We start from the raw sequence: 20,406 nt of genomic DNA, 5'->3' as shown, positions 1-20,406 counted from the left end.
ACTTCTTCTATCTGTAGCACATTATCTGACTGCACCAGCATGTAATGAGGAGCAGCAGTGAGTTGCTCTTCACTCACCTGCGCAGCATGAGTTTGGGGTTCTTGCTGTGGACGTATTCCTCCATCAGCTCCAGCAGCAGCGTTCTCATAATATCGGTGTAGTACTCCAGTTTCCCATGCAGAGCCACTGTCAGCAGGGAGGCAAAGTACACTTTGGCCCTGGCATTGAAGTCATGACTGCGCTCCAGGGTACGGATAAACTACAAACACAACACCAAACACAGTTAAATTAGTGATCCTGATGAAGCCTGCAAGTAAATCAAACATAATATGCATTTAAATCAAATCAAAAGACTAATGTTAGTGAAAACAGTAATTATCAAGGTAAATTCAATTCTGCCCTGTAAAATATTATGGCTTAGAAAAGATACCAATTAGCAGAAATGGAATCACCCACACATACGTAGTTAACACCTCAGAGACTGTTTCTGTGCCAGCAGAATTGGATTAGTAGGAATCTTCACACGTCTCCCTCTGCTATGTCTTCTGCTTCACACTTCCAAATACTCTACTCCACTAACAAAAATATTACAAAGTCCTTCAATCAAGGAAAGAGAGCCTTAATTCAGAAATGATGAAAATGACCTTACAGTGTAATGACTGTGGTTTTGGATTTTGAAAGCTAACAAATGCAGGGGATAGTGCATCATCTGCATTGCGAGAGGCAAATTCACACGTGTGATTTACAAGTTGAGTACAAGTTGATCCATGTCATTAAAGATAAAGCAGGCATGATTTTACCTTTTTAACTATAACTAGCAAATCCTCTGAAGCAACTAAAACCAATAGTTTTTATCCTGCTACATTTTAGGAGGCCGCAGCCTGATTTAACACTGTTAAAATACCTAAAAGAAAAAACATATTGTCACAAACTCTTTCATTATGATGAACAAGGCCTTTTGAAGCTTAGTTTATTCAGAAACAATGCCACAACTGTAGTTTCAAATTCTGAGTAGCTACAAATAAAAGAGAGGTCACTGCACATGCTCAAGGATGTGGTTCAGTGTTCACGGAGCTTCACTAAATTGAGCTAAGAGGAGGAAAACTAAAAACAAAACATTATGCCAGCCTTTTATTAATGTAAAAACCTAACAAATACACTTATTGTATGGTTTAAATGATTGGCGCTCCAAGGAAACAGGATCTTTTTAAAGCAGCCACTCCAAGGTCGTGCTTCGTGCTAGCTGATGGCTGCTGATGTTAAAGCAGCTCACGCATATTATGTTCACCATTTAGTTTAGCGTGCTAGGAATCTAGCATTTACTAACTAAACTAACTAAACACAAAGTACAGCTGAGGGAATAGTAAGTCTTTGGTCCTAAACCAAAGCCTTTTTGGTTTCTATTCAATGGCAATCCATTGAATAGTTGCTGAGATGTTTCAGTCTGGACTGAAGTGGAAAAAATCTGCACATCTATCTCTTTGCAAAGGTCAAATGTTAGACACCTTGTGTGTACTATATGCAGTCATTATCAGTCTATGACCACAGCTGACCGTTCCCTGATACATCCATGTGCAGTATAATTACATTAATGAGGAAGGTCTTGGAGTTCAGGAGGTTGGAGAACTGGTTGAGCGCCTGTGTCACAATGGCCCGTCGAGCCTCTGGGATGTCTAGCTTTCCTGTGATCATCACGTCATTAGCACCGTCCTTGGAGGGCAAGAAGAACACGCGGTCGGTGTAGGTTTTGTAGTCCAGGAAGGGGATTCGTCCCTCGCTTAGCTCGTTGGTGTGGTCCTCCATCTCGATCATCAAGTCTGCAAGAGGGACACAAGAAAATAGTGAAAATGTCCCTTTTTAATAAGCAGCTTTTGTCATTCGTGTGCTGCTCATCTGTCTCAATCATTATGTTGCAAGAGCCAGTGAAGAGAAAGCGTTGCCTGGAAAATTATTTCAGCTGTGAAAGATTGTTTTCCATTACTGTTACTGCAAAAACTGCTTCTCATAACGATGATAACAGGATGCTAAGGAGAATTTATTTAATTCAGCGCAGTACAATACATCAAAGAAATGTAATTGGAGCTATGAGGCACTTCATTACTTTATAACTTCTTAGAAACATGGATCCTTTGTAGAGCAATAGCAACATTGTTGAGCTTTCGCACAACTTCACTGTTGGTACCTGTGAATTCTTTCTTGCAGCGATCCCGTACGCTCTCCTCCAGATTCTCAAGTTGGTGTTTCACCTTCTCGTACTCCCTCTCTGCCTGCTGACTCTTTCGCCTGCACAGATTCCCCAAACACATGAGTCATGAAAGCAAAGTTTGTGAGAAGAAAGGATTTTAACTTCTTTAAAAAATTATCATCAGAGGTCTAATTGTTTGAACTCAAATCTTCAAATATCCCAAAAGCATCATATTAGCTCTGTTATTACTCCATCACTGTGGGTTCGTTGCTCCTGACGTAGGTGTTTTATAAATATTCAGCTGAAAATGAGCAAATTGCACTAATGCATGACCTGTGCCAGACACATCACCTGGCAAACACACAACTCTTTTTTCCTCTAGGATGCATAGACTGAACTGGTGACACACAGAAATTAAGGAGGATAAGCTATTACATTTTTTGCCAACACAAAAATACCATATACGCAACACTGTATACAGAGCAGAAAGTATGTTATTAGAAGTGCAATATAAGATATAATAATATAATATAGAATAATATAATAAAAAAGTATTGACTGAAAAATAAAAACAAACTGTACGTACAAATTAATGGTGAAAGAAAGTTACGAAGAGAATATACTTTTTTGAATCACAGACAAATTTGGAATTTTTGTACTACCTTTGGCTGTAAAATCCCCATATGACTAGTAATCCTTCAAGTAAGTCCCTATACTGTGATATAACAGATTAGACTGGCTTGAAATGAAAGTTTTTGTTAGTGTGCTGGAATAAATGATGCTTTTAGCCTTAGAATACTAAACATATTCCCCCCAAGCAAAAAACTTGACATTAACACACAACTCTAACCCAGCAAACTACAATGTTTATTTAGCAAGTGCAGCGGGCTATTAAGCTATTCAAAAGCAATTGAAAAAAGTATCTGAAGTAATATTATGTAACAAAAGATCATCAGTAGGTTACAGTCTATAGATGATACACAGACAGCCCACCAGCCTCATTATTTTCAGTTGGTTTAGTTCACTTCATTCTGCTGCTGTTGATCAACAAACCTTTCCTTTGTGCTGCTGATTTACATTGCATGCAGAAACAATGTCAACATTTTAAACAAGTTTGTCTCTCTCAAACTGAAGCCAAAGTCGAGATCCATAAATGTTAAACAGTTCAAGAAATATAAAGCTATAAAGCTATAAAGCTAAAATAGTTCCCAATATTGGTGTGGGGATGTTACACAGGATGTCAAGATAAATCTGAGGCGTCATAAGATAATTAAAAAAATAAGACAAAGTTGAATGATGTTTCTGTTACACAATGTTGATTTTTTTTCATTGCTTTTTTTGTTGAAGCTTTTCGTCATCTATTTGGGATACTGAAGACCTTGGATCCTCTCTTTAAGCACTTATTTTATGAGATTTGCTTTGAAATGTATTTCTAAACTGATGACATGTTTTAGAAAATGACAGTAATTCTGTTTTGGGTGTCAGACAATCAAGCTGTAAAACATTAATATCTGCGATTGATGCTGACAGTACTAATTACGCAGCACTACCCCTCTCAAATCTCAAAATAAGTCTGTTTGGATTTCTGTTATTTGAGTTTTGTAACAGTTTGCTCATTAAAGGTCACACAGGGAGTTGCACGTCTCTGACATCTAATTAGACCCCAAACAATAGTAACGTCCCCTTTTCTATTTTTCTAACAATGCAGTTGGAAGCATTTTAACTTTTCTTTCATTGTACTGGATGTGACAGTAACTTAAAATAGCTTAACACACCTGTAGCAGTAGACAGAGATAGCGATGATGAGGAGCATGGGCACAATGACAGCAGGGATGATAATGTAGAGTGACAAATCATTGTTTTTCTTGTACTGCACAGAGCCGACCACCCACTCCCCTTTCCCAAACTTGATCTGTGGATAAACACAAAGAGGGAATCTTATTATCTGCACAAGTTCATAACATTTTAGCAAAGAGATTCAGGTAAGTGAAAATGGTAAAGATTTGACAGAGCTGTAGAGGAAACAGGGATGGAGGAGAATCTACATAATTGCCCACAGTTGTGCTAAAGCAGCTACTGGGCCTTTCAGTATTTTTTAAAGTGCTGGGGCTATGTGCTAGTAAGTGGGCCCACATCAGCTGAACAAATGCATAAATGTATTGAGTTTAATACTTAATAATAAAGCTTTTACTATATAGTTATTCTGTACGATTGATAGTCCTGAGGTGTCACTTCTTTCTGCAGCACATAACCACAAAAAATTTAACAATAGCTCAATTGAGGAATTACCCAGAGAGGTTACAGTATTCATCACAATTGCGGCTCCAGCTGTAATTAAATGTAATTATAAGGGCCTGTAGCTACATGAAAATTGTTCAACCAGTGAAAAAAATGGGGTCCCAAGATGTACAGAGGACCCACCTTGAGAAGTACAGTAAAGATTTATGATGCATGCATGCCCTCATCTGCAAGTCTGTGTATGAGTCTCCAGTGGTATAATGTAATGTGATTCACGTACTCAAGTACTGCACTTAAGTACACATTTAAGGTACTGATAGTTGACTATTTCATTTTCATGCTTTGTCATATTTCTGCTTTACACTCCACTGCAATTTATACGACAGCTTTAGTTCCAAGTTCATTTACTAAGATTTTTGCATGCAAAACATATGAAGAGTTTATAAAATATTATGCTTTATTATAGATTAAATGATCCAACAGTTCACTTCAGTAGTGCTAAAATGATTAGTCAGACTAGGCAATGAATTGGTTATTACTACTTTGGTAATAATTCAAATAATATTCCATGAGAAAAAGGCTGGAGGACTTCATCGTTACAGCCTCTAAAATGTGAGTATTTGCTGCATTTTCTCATAAAAATTTAACCATCTTAATTTGTTCTTAATAATTTTGGGTTCTGAACTAAGGTTGGAAAAGGTTTACAAGGTTTATGAGGGTGTCACTTTGGGCTCTGGGAATTTGTGAAAGCATTTCTAAATATTTGGAACCACGTTCTTATTAACCAAGAAATAAATCAAGAAGAAAAGATTAATTGAGAAAATAATCAGATTAAAATGTAATGAATCATTATGTAAAGCAGTTGAAAATTAGCTCCACCTCAGTAATATAATGATACAACAGTAATATAAACTCACAGGGGCATTATGTACGTAAATATCATGATTACAGTCACATACCTTTTCATAAATGACATTTTCATTGTAGGACTTTTACTTGTATATGAGTAAGTGTGGTATAGGATCTCAATAAGTTGTCTGATCTGACCGTTAAATCCAGCAGCTCGGGCCGGGTGTCTCTGCGGTGCCGTCTGGAGCGAGCACGGGGCGGGGTCGAAGGTGGGTCCAGAAACAGCTTGTCATCCTGAAGCGTGTTGACAAAACAGGGAACGTCGCCCACAAAGGCTTGAGCCTCTTTGGCTGTCATTGCTCTGGAGAATCCACGACCCTGCAGGGGAAGATCGACTGTAATGCTCGTGCAAGTGTCTCGCCTGAATTACATGGGAGCGAAATTAATTACTGCATTTATACACCATCAAGTAGACACATCATATGATGAGTATTAAAAACATTATTGAAAGAATTTTCATTAGTAACGGGTGGAAAGTTTATAGCAGCTCTTAACTGTTCCACTACGAGTGCCAAAAGTAATTAGAAAGATTAAAATTATATTCATTGTAAGCACAATTCTAAGTAATTTCTTACATAAGACACTGCAGGCACGGTTCCAGTCAATCCTACAGTCCCGGCATATAACACTGCAGCACCCTTATGTATCTACAGACATTCTTTCAATTATTGTAATGCAGTCTAAAATATAAGGAAGGTGAAATTAGCTTAAGTAAACCGGCATCTGAGTAATTGAAAAGCCCTCAGACTTTCTTATGCAGATGCCTTTCCTAACTAATCCACCTAAAGTGTGTTTGCCAAGAGAAACTTTAAAAGCGGAGTGCAATGGAACCTCAAACCTAACATGAAGAAGTAATAAGGTAAAAAATCAATCTATTTCTGAATCTGTTAGACAACTGATAAGTTGATTGACAAAAAATTTGATCTGTAATGGCAACGAAAGCAATAATAAGAAAATGATTGGTTGCATCCCTACAGAAATTAAAAATAGAAAAAAACCCTGTAATACATTAAAGTAAACAATAAAAACATAATAGATATATAAACATATATCAAACAAAACCTTCAAGTTTTCCTTTGCCTCCGATCAGTTGATAAAATGAATTAAAATTTAAAAAAAAATGTTTTATTTAAAACTATAGATTGAAAATCGGATATATGACATGCTGAACCTCTTTTGTAAACTTATTTAGCTGTCCATAATAGGATAAGGACACTAAGATTTCATTGTACACAACACCAGTAACAGAGTAATGTGTATTTCAATTTCTATTTCATATAGCATGATTTTTATATGCAATGAAACCAAGCCATAATATAAGCAGCTAAAGACTGACAACGTGGTAGAGCGACTGCAATTCAGCATCTTTTCCTTCTTCGTCCTCAAGTCAGATAATAACACCATTTGTCTTAATTCCTTCACTTCAAAGAAACACACTGCTGTGACACTACAACTGCAGCAGTACAGAGACCTGAGCAGCCCGCACTCACAGTGACGATGATGATGCTGGCCTCAGTGATGACCTTCTTGGGCAGGTCGTTGAAGATGGGGTCAGGGTGGTAGTCGAAGGGCTTCAGCTCCTTCGAGTACTTGTCCAGGTGAATGTGCGTTTTAAGGTGCTGAGTCAGGGAGCCGTTGACCGTTGGAGACCGAAACTGGATGACCGTGTCGTTCTTCTCGTGGGCTTCCTGAATGTATGGGATGCAGATGCAGAGAAAAATGTCACAAGTGGACATAGACGATACAAAGTTATATGTAGACACGTGGCTCACAAACAACACACAGAGCAGAATACAATAATATTTAAAGAAATTGTGAGGGGATAGAAAAGCAAACAGCGGGTGATGACAGAGCTTTCTTGAAAGAAGCAGTGAATTGTTTTGGGGGTGAGGTGGTGGGAGAAAAAAACTTTTTCTCTTGTTTGGTACAATGGGGAAGGTAAAATGATGTGCAACTTTTTAGTTTTTCTATGAAAATTCCAATCCGCCATTGTAGAATAGCAGCCTCTGATGAATCACAAATCATATTGAGTCATTCCTCCTCTGGCTTTGTTTATTTATTTTTGATTAACGTGACCGATGGGGATATTTCTGTCACTCTCTAATTGTTTCAGCACAGGACTGACAATTCTGTGCTTGACAGCTAAACCGCACACTCCTACGCGCAGTTTAAGTTTTTCAAAAGGCTAAATGTGTAGTCTGCTACAAAAGGTCAAGACAGACCTACTATAAATTTCGAGACTAGTTGTTCGAGTTGAATGCTGTATTTCTTGGCTAGAAGAGGTAACTTCCTGATGTCCTCAGTCGTTACCTGGCAACTGGTCAGAGCCAAGAAACAGTCTTGACTTGTTATTCTTCAGTTTTTGCACGGAATAAAAAAAATTAGATTGCCATTATTTCCCCCCATTTCTGGTCTGTGTACCGGCTAAGCTAACCAGCTGCTGGCTTTAGTTAGCAGACTGATACAACAGTGGTATCAATCTTCTGCATCTCACTCACTAATTTTATACTCTTCCTCCACATTTTCTGCTGTCCAATGTAATGCAAACATGAAACATAAAAACAAAACAAGTTTCTACAAGAGTCTACAGCCATGCTGGCAGTTGTGTGCTGGTGTACTAACACACAATGATCCTTGAGCATGAATCTGCCCACAATGCTAACATGATGATGTTTAGCAGCTATTTTCACCATGGTAGTTTAACACATTGGCATGCTAACATTTGCTAATTAGGAGAGCAAGTGAGGCTGATGGAAATGTCATCAGTTTTGTAGGTATTTGGTCATAAATCAAAGTATTGAACAAATTAAAAATCTAACCTGATGATGACACCCCACAAAAAAGTTAGTTAGTTAGTGAATCAGCAAAGTTATTACAAAAACTACAAGTCTTGACCTCATAGTGGAATGTCATGGGGTCAGAAAAATTTTAATACATCATCTGGGAACCTTAGATTTCTGTACAAAATCTCACTAATTGTTGAGATGTTTCAGGCTGGACCAAAGTGGCGGACCAGCAGTGACAGTGCCATCCATGGAGCCAGTTTGTGTTCGTGCGGTACGACTCATTTTAATTTTGTGATGTGTGAATCTACACTTAATTAACATTTATATTATGACTCGGCTTACAAGTGGTGCAACCAGCGCTGGAGGTCTCTGTTAACAATTACTAAAAAAAAAAGCTGGGGGGTCTGCTAACCTGACCCAAAATGTAATCAACATCTTTTCACCACAAGCCAACAGCAATAAAAATATTTGGGTCTAGTTCAGTGGATAGACTTAAACCAAGAGAAGCTTATGAAGTTGAGCAGCCAAAGCCTTTGAGATAACACTTTACATCCACTGGTAGTTTGTAGCAGCCAGACGTCTTTTCAAATCTCTCCTGTCCCTGGGTAGCAGGGACCAGGGACTTGGCCGGGAGTAAAGTGGTGAAGAGAGGCATGGTCACATAATCTTCTGCAACCTTAATGCTGGCATTAAATTTGGTCCTTTAAATGAAATGAACAAAATTGCAACTGCTTAACACTGCCCAGTACACTGGAGGGCAGGCACTGGCTAACATGTGTGTAACTCCTTCAAGTTCCCTGGCAGAGTCAATCCTACTTGATTAAGTTGGATGAAGAATATAGTTATATTTTGGTGAGGGTGAAACAGTGGTGCTGCAATCCAGGTTTTAAGGATTTATGGCCAAAGAAGTGAGTTGAAGTAACACTGGCTTATGGAATCTTGATGATCAGTGGAAGCAAGGGGGATTGGAGATGTGTGCACTTGTTGGTGTGAGTGCATGCTTCACAGAGTTTGAATGAATCACCACAGCAGTCACGGGCTCATGAGATGTGGGGAGATCGATGGACAGCGCTGCTACGGTGAGGGGAGAACAGATGAAAAACTACAAGTTCTCATAGACAAAGAATCATTGGAAAGAGACAGTTACGAGAAAAAGTGGGAAGAGCAAAAAACTAACACGATGATTGAAAGATGGAGAGAAAGATGGCGAAGAATAAAAAGAAATGGAAGAAACACCAACCTCAAAAGCTATCGAGTTGTCTCCCTGGACCTTGATGACAGCAGTCTGGATTAGGTCAAAGCCGGAGCCGGTCACCACAATGTTTCTCCCTCCACTAAGACATACACAGGCGTATATACATATAACCAACAGCACAGTACAACACATATATGAGCATGGAAATCAACAGCCACAAATAAAGAAGCTTATAGGGAAAGTGACGGGAAGCACCTGGGGTCTTTTTTTTTTATCTGAGATGAAAACAAATTAGTTTAGCCTGCAAGCAGCGTATCTGTTGTCTGTTGTTCCAGTGTGTGTGCCTAATCACACGCGCCCTAGTGCTTTCAATTGCACAGAAAAAGCAAGGTAACCGTCTAATGCATCCATTTTCAGTGATCATCAAGCAGTTTGGTACAACATCAAAGAGAAGCATTTGTATCCCCTCCAGCCAATCAGAAGTAAGCATGAAAAATATTCTGCACACATACACAAACACAGGCACACTCAGCAACTCTTGGAGGACATATCATACTTTTAAAACACAAAGAAGGTTTTTGGCATTAACAACCTCTGTCAAGGTTTCAGAGATAGAAGCGCAAAGGGCAGAGAACAAGGCAGGTGCCTTTCTTAGTGTTCAATTTTCCATAACAGTGTGATGCTATTTGACCTTGTCATCAATGTCAACTTAGCATTTCTTTTTTTTGCCTCTCTACTTTAAAAACAACAGTGTGAGGTATCTAAGGGGATTTTTTATGTCACCTTTGTTCCCTTACTTTTTCCCTTAATATTAGTCACCACCACCACTGCATGAATGATGACAAGGAGAGTGATCATCCTGCAGCTTTCCAAACAAGACTAACAGTCTGCAGCCATGCTTAGTGGTGCACAATGGTGCTTTGAGCTAAACGCTAATGTCAGCATGCTAACCTGCAGATGTTGAGCAGGTGTAAGATATACACCATAATCACAATCTTAATTTAGCTTGTTTGCATTCGAATATGTGCAAATAAGCAAATAAGTAAAATGTTATCGTGATATCAAATAGTCAGGGTGGACAAATTTAAAAACATCAGAAAGACACCCATCAAGTCTCACAATTTGCCTTGAAGTTGGATTCAACAGTTTATATATAATATGATATATAATATATCATATATAATTTGATTGAAGGTAAAAGGCTAGCATGCAGCTACGTTATACTGACCAGACAAAGCTTCCTTTGGGGTGGTGGTCCTGCACGATTGGGTTTTCCAAGAATCGGAAGGCACTTTGGATGGTTGTTATGGTGCTCTTTCCGTACTTCACTGTGACGGTGAGATCATCAGAGGGCACCTTATCTACTCGGTATTCTCCTGTCCGGCAGGTGATCTCTGCTCCGAAGTGCTCTCTGCCAAGACAAGGACATAGACTCATCACTGGCTGGCTGGAGGAGTGGGGGGGTCGCACAAGGTCACTGTGCAGTGGAAGCCAACATGGCAGCAGCTTGACAGCTTGTTAAATCCTGGCTTTGCTGCTTCTCTAGCTCGTTATTTTTCTGTTACCTCTGCCTAAAATGTCACCATGGGCTGGATTTGACAGAACACTCATGCTCACAACAGCGAAGGCAAATTTTAAGAGAAAAAAAACCTGCTTATGACACCAAAGTTAAGGTCAATTCCATTTTTGCTTCAGGAATGTAAAAGGAAAAAAAAAATCAATTTATGGGCTTCAAAGTGTGCATACTGTATAATTTGCATAGAATACAACGTCTGAATAACAAGTAGCACTTTATCAACTGAAGAGACTGAATTGAAACAGAAATGGGGTTTGGCTTGAATGACAATTATTGAGAAAAAAAACTTACACGGTGCAGTCCACCCCTGCAATGGTAACCTGGACATCATCCTTACTGCCAGTCTTCAGAGATTCTCCATTGATTGTAATGAGGGTGCCCCCAGCTTTGGGACCTCTAGAGGGTTTCACGTTCTCTGGAATTGGGTCCTGGTGAGGAGGTGGGGGTCGGAAGATACCGCATGAATATATACTTATCTTTCTCCTGCACACACATGTTCCAACCCACAGGCAAACACTCGCTCACACACGCAAGAACAACACACACAGATACAGTCTTATGTCATATATACACACACATTTCCGCTCATCCTCCTTGATCTACCCCTTCATCAGAGACATTTGTGCACACACACACACACACACACATAGAAGCGCCACATCTGCCTCAATTTGCTGAGCAAACAGTTAGGCGGAGCATTCCCCTGTGGGGAAGCTTTAGCGGAGCCAGAGATATGAAAAGCCAGTTAAATAGCTACGCTGTAGCCTGTTAAAGTATTAGAGAGAAAAGGGGTCTAGTGCACAGCATCTGGTTAAAGAGGAATGCATAGACATTCTGGCTTATTATACAGTGCATTGCCATTGTAATATGGCAGTGTCAAGGCGCTTAATTTACCAATACATTAGGATGTTGTGTTTGTATATTCTACTTAAATGACATGCCCTTGGTATGTTCTGATAAGGGGCTCTCTGCAGTTAGGAAATGGAAACATAATAGACATCATAAAACAACAAAATCAGCTGAAAGCTTTTAGATGCGTTCATGTTCTGGGTCACAGTTGTATACTTCCATACTGTAATGGAAGTATATAACTGTGACCCTGGGGAGGGGGAAAGGGAAAGGGAAAGACAGAGAGAGAGAGAGAGAGAGAGAGAGAGAGAGAGAGAGAGAGAGAGAGAGAGAGAGAGAGAGAGAGAGAGAGAGAGGTGTATGTGTGTGTGTTTGTGTGTGCGTATGTGCGCGTGAGAGAGTATTTACCCTGTAGGTGAAGTTCACGGAGGAGGTTCCTCTCTTCCCTCCCTTTACCTCCACCTCCACCTTGTCCGAAAGTTTGCCGTTAGGGTCAACAGGGCCAATCTCACACACCACACTGGACATAATAACAGAAAAAAAAGTTAGAAAATATTTTAGTCCAGGGCTGAAACTAACTATTATTGACTGAAAAATGCCCAACACAATATCCTTGAGACTCAAGGTGAGGTCTTCATTGCTTCTATTGTATGATTAATACTCCCAAACTAAAAAATATTTAGTTAACTATCACAAAGGACACGGAAAAAAGCAGCAAACACTCGCATTGAGAAGCTGGATCAAGAGAATATTTGTCATTTATACAATTAACTGATTATCAAAAGCAGTTTGATTTCTTCTTGTCGATCAACTAAGCCATTAATTGACTAATAATGTGGACTCTCTTCAAGACCTGTATTCCAGATGAATGAGCAGCTTTGCCAGGTTTATGGAAGTGCTTGTCAGTATTGGATCAAGATTTCTGAGCTTAAGCGACCTCTGCAAATCAACTTTCTGTGCTACTTTGACTTACTAACAGGAGCCGGTCCACTGAAAGCCTTCTGTAATCTTTGTCCAAATGTATCCATTTAAATTAGTTTGTTGTGAATATTACAGAGATTGGTAGACGGATGAGTACTGTGTCTTCTTTAGTTAATTGGACAAAGTGTTGAAAATAATTTAAGTAATTAGACAAAAATAAAAAAAAAGGAAAGTAAAATAAAAGGACTCAAATGTTTTGTTCACATTTTGAACTGGGCAGACATGCTAAACAGGTTTACGTTAATTTAATGTTGTTGACTAAGCAGCTTTGAACGCAGTATGATTACTGATACCAAATTCTAGCACTGTAGAAATTGAGCCCTCAGGGAATTCTCTCACATTGCAGGGTCTGAGGTTTACTGAGGTTTCATGTGATAAACCAAACACGTCAAAGTCTGCTGCAGTCCTCGGGGAAAAAGTGCTGCTGATGAAAGAGGTCAGCATAAAATAGCGAGCCTCATTTAGACTAACAGGTGTACCAGGGGTAGACAGTTAAAAGCTACAACGCTGATGTGAGGGCATGAATTATCACAGTGGAAAACACGTCAGAACTTAAAGCAAACGACTTCCAACATGTAGTAGACAGCACGGGACAACTAACAACAAGATGAAGTCCTCAACAGGCATGTCAACACTAAAAGTGGATGATTTAAGGATGAAAAACATTCCATCTGGTCTCATAAATCCTTCTTTATGCCTCATCATCCAGATGGCGGGGCAAGAATTTACTATAAACATGGATCCATCCTGCCAGGTGTCAACAGCTCTGGCTTGTGACTGTGGAGCAAAAATGTGGATGTTTTCTATTTTAAAGACCACTTCCATGAAGTGAACACTTTTTAAACACATCTGTGACTGAAGAGCATTTGTGAGGCTTAAGTTGATTCCGGCGTTTTTTTGGTTTTTTTTGCATTGCTCAGCCCATTTAAGCATCTTTGGGATGAGGAGGAACGCCATGTCTGCAGCATGAACAGAACACAAATGTGTGATGCTATAAAAATCAGCATGGGATGATTACAGTGCTTTGGTGAATTCATATCTCAAAGAATTCAAGCTGCTTTGGTCATTTGTGGTCAGACACAGTAATTTGAGAATGACGCAGAGTAATACACGTGTGCTGTAAAGCAATCACTTGCACTTTACTTGAGTATTTCCATTTTCTGATGGATTGATTTTCTTACTAGTACGCAGAGGTAAATCTTGTACTTTTCACTCCACTACATTTCCCAATTTGTTTTAGCTGGTGAGTGCTCACAAAAGTGCAGTGCCTAGTTTGGGGCCTCTTGTCATGTTTCAGATGTCTATGAGTTATCATCGGTTCCACTACAGAGACATTTTCTCTCTCAACTTGTTGCATAGTTTTGTTTAAACAACTGTTAAATGTTCAAAGAAGTAAAAGTATCCAATATTTCACAAAAAAGTTAAGATCAGGGAAAACTATGAATACAAATTTGTGTAGAACTGTTGAGCCCTATTAATCATCTCACAACCCCAAACTGTACATAAAGTAGTTAAAACTAGCCCCAACACAACCAGTAAAATGCTTCTTACACACTGGCATTAGTACACATTAGTATTAACAATGTAATACTATATCAATCACAAGGGGGCATTTTTCTGCTTTTTATATTTTTACTGCATTTTGACGATAACACTTGTATTAATACATTATACATTTGTATTAATACATAATACATTTTGCTGATAATACTTGTACTATCAGTAAACATCTTTCACCACTAGCATTCACCTTTAAAAAGAGTGATTGTGTTTCTGAATCAACCTGCGTCTGGAGACTCAGATCAATACAGTGGCATAATGAGCTAATTAAAATATACACCCAGGTCACCTCATGGAAAAGCAAAGCACTCCTTGGCTGATGAGGCATCCAAACCTAACAAAACCTAACAAAATCTCAAAACTTAATCCTGCCTGAACAACAACTCATATACACTACTCACAAAAAGTTAGGGATATTCGGCTTTCGGGTGAAATTTCAGGATGAACCTAAAATGCATTCTAACCTTTCCAGGTGAACTTAATGTGACCTTCTCTAAACCTTTGAATGCACATGTCCAACTGTTCAGTGTTTCAGTACTTTTTGCACAAGTTGCTGTTCTCTAACAAGGTGATTAACAGCAAAATTCACAACAGGTTTGATCCATGAATCGACCAATACATTTCCTGCTTCAGTTAGAATTGGTATTTAAACAGTCCTCCTCATCATGCTGTTCACATTCTGACATCATGAGACCAAGACGACACCTGATCAGCAGCACCTCAACACTGGAGGCTTCAAACAGGAAGTCCTCAGACGGAGGTGTTCACTGAGCTTAGAGGGTCACAGAGTGTCATCAGGAGGTTGTAACAGTGATACAGAGAGACTGGAAGAGTCACAGAAAGGAGAGGAGTGGACGTCCTTTGGCCACATCCCAATTTATTGAGACACTGAAAATTTCTTGTTGTGGTATACCCACCACTGTTGTTAGATTTTCTTTCAATAAATTGTTTAAAATGAAGAAATTACCATTGCATGCTTCTACTTAAATCCCCTACTTTCATGATATAATATCACTGTCGCATTAACTTTTTCCATTTTCCATAAATTTCACCTGAAAGTCGAATATCCCTAACTTTTTGTGAGTAGTGTATTTGCATGAACACATTGAGGTCTGTAAGTGTTACCTCGTGGAGACGGAGTATTTCTCCTCCTGATGGATACAGGGCTCTCCGACCACAGTGATGCTTTTAATATCTTCCTTGTGGATGCCGAGGTTGGAGCCCAGGATGGTAATGGAGATTCCTCCCCGCAGGGGGCCGAAACGAGGGATGATCTGGATGGGGAGATATAGCGGTGGGGGTGGGGTGCGTGTTTATAGGAAGAAGGGATTTGAAATGGATTTAAACAGATTAGTTGTGCAATAAGAACGCGTAAGAGATTTACACAGTCTGTTTAAGTCTGCTGAATAGTCGGAGTTAAAGTGTTTAATATTCACAGCCATGGTTAAGAATTACAGCCATACTGTAGGAGTCATGTTTGCATGTACATGTGTATGTGTGTATGTATCAGACTCCGACTGATGCTGGATTTTTGATGTTGATGCATTGAAAAAACTGATCACAATATATGGGCTGATGTTTTACATGAAAGCATAACATGAAGAAACATTTTGATGATAAAAATATGTTTGAGTCAAGATATTTTACAGTAAGATGACAGTAGCAGAAAAACCACATGAAAAAAAACATTATTAAACTTAAAGTAAACTTGAAGTTGAAAATACAATGAATCTAAAGCAAAACAAAGTCTACAGGAATGCTGTCGGCTCTGAGGCTGTAATTACTGTATGCACAACGCTAGAATAGTAACATGCTCACGAGTACAATGCTAACATGTTGATGTTTAGCAGGTACACTGGTCACCATATGCACCAACCAAGAGTTGCATGATAGCATGTTAGCAGGCGCTAATCAGCATTAAACACAATGACCAGCTGAGGCTTTTTGCATTTTTGCAGGAATTTGTCACAAACATATGCGGTGGACAAATTAAAATTATGACCCGATGAATGTGCGAGATGAAAAAATCCGGGGATCGCTTAAGTTATCAAAATTCCTCAGGGGGGCATGAATGTCTGATTTTGTTGCAATCCATCTTGTTGTTGTCAAGATATGTAAAAAGAAATAGAAATCAAAATTGTCATGGTGGTGCTTGAAGACAAGTCAGAGAATCATCAAAGTCACTGAAATGAATCCTCTGGGGACCTTGATTGTGTCTGCAAAATTTCATGGCAATCCACTGGATAGTTATTGAGAAGTTCTGTCTGGATCACAGTGATGGTTGATGACACAACAGATAATAAACATAAAAATGTGGCCTCAAAACATCTTGCTGACATACATTTATCTGTAATGTCTTTATCGGCTGATGTATCGGTCGGGCCATCGTATATTTAGTCATAACCTCCGTCACATTGACATCAGCACAATTACTGATGGATTTTTGTCAATGACAATGAGGCAACAACAATTAAGTGAGTAAATAAAGAATTGATCCAATCTAGATGTGTCGCAGATCAGCTCAGAACGCCCTCAAGGAGAAGCAGACTTTCAGCTGCTCCGACAACAGAAAGAGAAGAAAAAAAACACAACAACACAGCCAAAGTCCCCCAATCAATGATCCAATCACCACAAGTCACAAAGTCAAAGCCTTGTCACTGCTAATCACAAGCTTCTAATGTACGTTTCCAGTTTAAAGGTCAACATAAAGAGATGACGACGTTGTAGCTACTCACATCAGTGATCTGGGGGTCGGGGCACTCGGTGTTGTAAAGATCCTCGGAGCCTTGCTGGTCAGGGTTACACAACTTCTCGTACACACACGCCTTCTGCTTGGCGCACCACACACACCTGTACTTTGGGTCGGCGTTCTTGCAGAGACTACAGTCCTCCCTTCCCATGGAGCAGTTGTACAGAGTGACTGTAGAGGAGGTAATAAGAGGAAAAAACATCTATCACATTTTGCCATTATACCAATGTTCCAATATTTGTAAAAGGCCTCATTTTTATACTTTCAGTTTGGTGTCCTTGCTGAAATCTTTTTTAAGCGCTGTCACTTCTTATTTAGAATGAATATTTTTTGAAAAAGATGCTAGAATAAATAAAAAATAAGCCAGTGACTAAGAGCACTCTTTGTAGTAAAGAAGTAAAGTATCAGGTCTCTATCAAGGAAACTACACATGATTTTAACTAGTGTTAGAGTATCACCAATACAGATGTTTACATAATTTACTTCAACGTGCCCCCTTTACTTCTGAAACCAAACCTGCATCTTTGTATTTAGTGTAATAATGGCATATACTATATGTGTATTGTGGAGAAATGGCGATATGTCTACGCTCATGTCCGACAACTTTATTTTAATTCACATGATGCGAAAATGCAAAACAAAGTCTCACAGTCATCTGTCGTAATTGCCCCAAAATCATCCATATTCTGTAAAAACGTTTGTGATGATACAACCATTACCAATTAATTTTCAGTTGAAGATTAAAACCTACTCAGATGTAGTGGAGATGTAGTGAAGATTAAAACCTACTCAGATGTAGTGGAGGCCCCACACTGGGACTAGTAGTGTACACATAGGGCATTATAAATAAGATCTCCACATTAAAATGCGAGAGAGCGCACCGTTCAGGGTGCTGTCCATCTTCTTGCCCAACTCCTTGTCCTTCATGTAGAAGAGAACATTGGTCTCCGGTGACTTGTCGTAAGAAAACTATGAAGTTGGAAGAAAATGAAATATTAACTGAGAATTCAGTGATTAATGGCACTTAAGCTCTTCTCGGCAAATAGTGTGGGCTGCCATTCTCCTATGCCAAGAGAGGGGGAAAAAAAGGGAGGAATTTTTTCTTCCCAATCTGGCAGAATTTCAGCTGAAGAAATCAATGTTGGAAAAGAACATAGCTGGGGGCTAAGCGCTGCTTGAGTTTCCCAATCACAGAATTTATAATATGGAAAGGGATCTAAAATAACTCCAGTAAGGAGAGTCTGTCCATTAGAGGGAGCTAGAGAATATCAAAGGGACGGTGAAAAGCACCTAAAGGGTGATTTGATTCATAAGCTTAGAACATGAAGTCATCGGTACATAGATGAAAAGTCTGCTTTTAGGCTCTTTCAGTGGTGAAAATTTTCAAATCAAGCGGCACAATATATTTCAGGGATGTTCTATATTGCACTTAGATAATCCACAACTCAGCCATAGTTCAAGTGCCTGTGCTGAGTAGAGGGGAGAAACCATCTGAGCACAAAATCAGCACTTTAGTCAGGGGTAAAGTGTTGAGAAAGGACGAGTGCCAAGCAGCTAGAAAGCAGCCGTACTCACATTGAAGCCGCTAAATGTGTAGAATGGTCCATCCTCAAAGTTCACCTCTTCTTCCACATTTCTCATCAGCTCAGTGCCGATGGTGAAAGCATGACCCTGGAGGGTCGGACAAAAAACAAGCAGAAACATGGTGTTAATTTATGTTGATCCATTTGAATCTATTTTTTCTCTCTACAGAGCAAAAAATGTAAAAGATTATCTCGTTCTGCGGACTCTTTCAGCCCCTCTGTTGTCACTCAGAGAAGTCTGAGGTGATGACTGGCTTCTGTGCTTGTTCTCACAACAACACAAGAAACACTACAAGCAAAATATACACAATAAGCTCCACATCTGTTGGCATAATTCCCTCTCTCTCGCCCATGAGGGCTTCAAAATATTGGGTAAAATGAGCAGACATCATTCTGTGCAATCCAGTGGATTACAGGAGTACATACAGGTGGTGACTTTGATCAAACACTACTTAAATCACCATGTAAATTGATTTTCTATACAAGAGCACTATATCCAGAGAGTCTTAATGAGGAGCTGTCTTTAATTTGTTTGTCTTAATGGCTTACTGTTATCTATTTGGTGATTAACGGGAGCCAGCCTATCCTATTGTTGCTTTTAGCTTTTGCTGTATTTACACACACGTCGCATATAGACTGAAATACTCATATATAGGGACACATGGGTGTCTGCATAGATGTAGTATCTGCATATTCATTCTGGTGTTCTTGTGGGTCATGTGCCTGCGTCCAGGTAGCTGAATCTTCTGCCTCTTACCTCCTTTTTCCTGATTGCTCATTGCCTATTCATGTCTTTTGAATTACATGTTTTTTTTTGCCACATTTTGTCACTTTACACATGCACGGTAATAAATTGATTCTCTTTGCATTTGTGCCTTACCTGGTGGCGGTCCAAATTGATCCCCTCAAAGCTGATTCGAGTCTTGTAGCCCACAGGGATCAGCACAGGGTCTGGATTCTCAAACTTAGGACACGTTACTCCCTGAGAAGGCATTAAAACAAATCAGATACTCCCACTTTGCCAATCATTTACATTTTAAACATGCCAACCACTTAACGAACACCCTCATCTGCAGAGACAGATAAGTGTATCGGTGAAACATCTGTTGACTTGTAAATTGATATCCTCCACCCAACAATATTTGTCATGCAAGATGGTGACAGCTGATACCGGGATTTGAATTTTTTTATTAATTTTCAGGAGAAATTTGGATCGCTCAGGCGCCACATTGGCTGTGGTGATTAGATGTGTCTTTTGAAACTTCTGCTGCACCTTTCCCAGGATTTATCATACACGTACTTTATAGAGCTAAAACTCCCTGACATGCCGCTGATGTGTGGTTATCTCTTGAGCAGTCTTACCTGACGGTGCTTAATGATGTTGAGCCCCATCACGCTGTCATCCATGTCGCTGCAGGTGTGGTCACGTGTATTCCACTGGCAGCTCCACGGACTGGCCACACATGACATGCACCTGCAAACACACACACCGAAACACGGACGCATTAACACCAGAGATAAGAAAATGCGTTCGCACACGCAATTAGACAGGAACATGCACACATAAAAGCACATACAAACAAAATCTTAAAACATGCAAACTCATCAAAGAGCATCCGGCACAAAAATCCATGCTGCTGACAACAAAATGGATCTGTGCAACTTCACATAAGCAAAGCTCGTTCATCACACATTCCTCGGCATGAAAGAAATGAAGAAAAAAATAAGGAGAGGAGAAAAAAAATGGCGAGATTGACTTTCATTTTTTGATTAATGAATAGGAAACTGAGGCAAT

The 20,406-nt window shown here is 39.4% G+C and overlaps 1 protein-coding gene across 1 annotated transcript in view; it reads right to left on the bottom strand.

Annotated features, from left to right (window-relative positions):
• Positions 1-20,406, bottom strand: part of plxnb2b (plexin b2b) — a 115,205-nt gene that overhangs the window by 11,865 nt on the left and 82,934 nt on the right. Inside the window, exons 10-25 of the mRNA XM_070830166.1 lie at positions 19,974-20,085; positions 19,492-19,593; positions 18,604-18,699; positions 17,910-17,997; positions 17,015-17,199; positions 15,405-15,553; positions 12,147-12,258; positions 11,181-11,317; positions 10,542-10,724; positions 9,359-9,452; positions 6,823-7,020; positions 5,471-5,650; positions 3,961-4,097; positions 2,183-2,283; positions 1,588-1,817; positions 78-259 (exon numbers count right to left, since the gene is read on the bottom strand). Coding sequence (XP_070686267.1) covers positions 78-259; positions 1,588-1,817; positions 2,183-2,283; positions 3,961-4,097; positions 5,471-5,650; positions 6,823-7,020; positions 9,359-9,452; positions 10,542-10,724; positions 11,181-11,317; positions 12,147-12,258; positions 15,405-15,553; positions 17,015-17,199; positions 17,910-17,997; positions 18,604-18,699; positions 19,492-19,593; positions 19,974-20,085 — 2,286 coding nt within the window. The remainder of the gene's footprint in view (positions 1-77; positions 260-1,587; positions 1,818-2,182; positions 2,284-3,960; positions 4,098-5,470; positions 5,651-6,822; positions 7,021-9,358; positions 9,453-10,541; positions 10,725-11,180; positions 11,318-12,146; positions 12,259-15,404; positions 15,554-17,014; positions 17,200-17,909; positions 17,998-18,603; positions 18,700-19,491; positions 19,594-19,973; positions 20,086-20,406) is intronic.

Source organism: Pempheris klunzingeri, chromosome 5 (assembly GCF_042242105.1).
Source record: "Pempheris klunzingeri isolate RE-2024b chromosome 5, fPemKlu1.hap1, whole genome shotgun sequence".
NCBI classification, from domain to species: Eukaryota; Metazoa; Chordata; class Actinopteri; order Acropomatiformes; family Pempheridae; genus Pempheris; species Pempheris klunzingeri.
The sequence above is the reverse complement of the archived record's forward strand: the minus strand, read 5'-3'. Positions and strand labels throughout refer to the sequence as shown.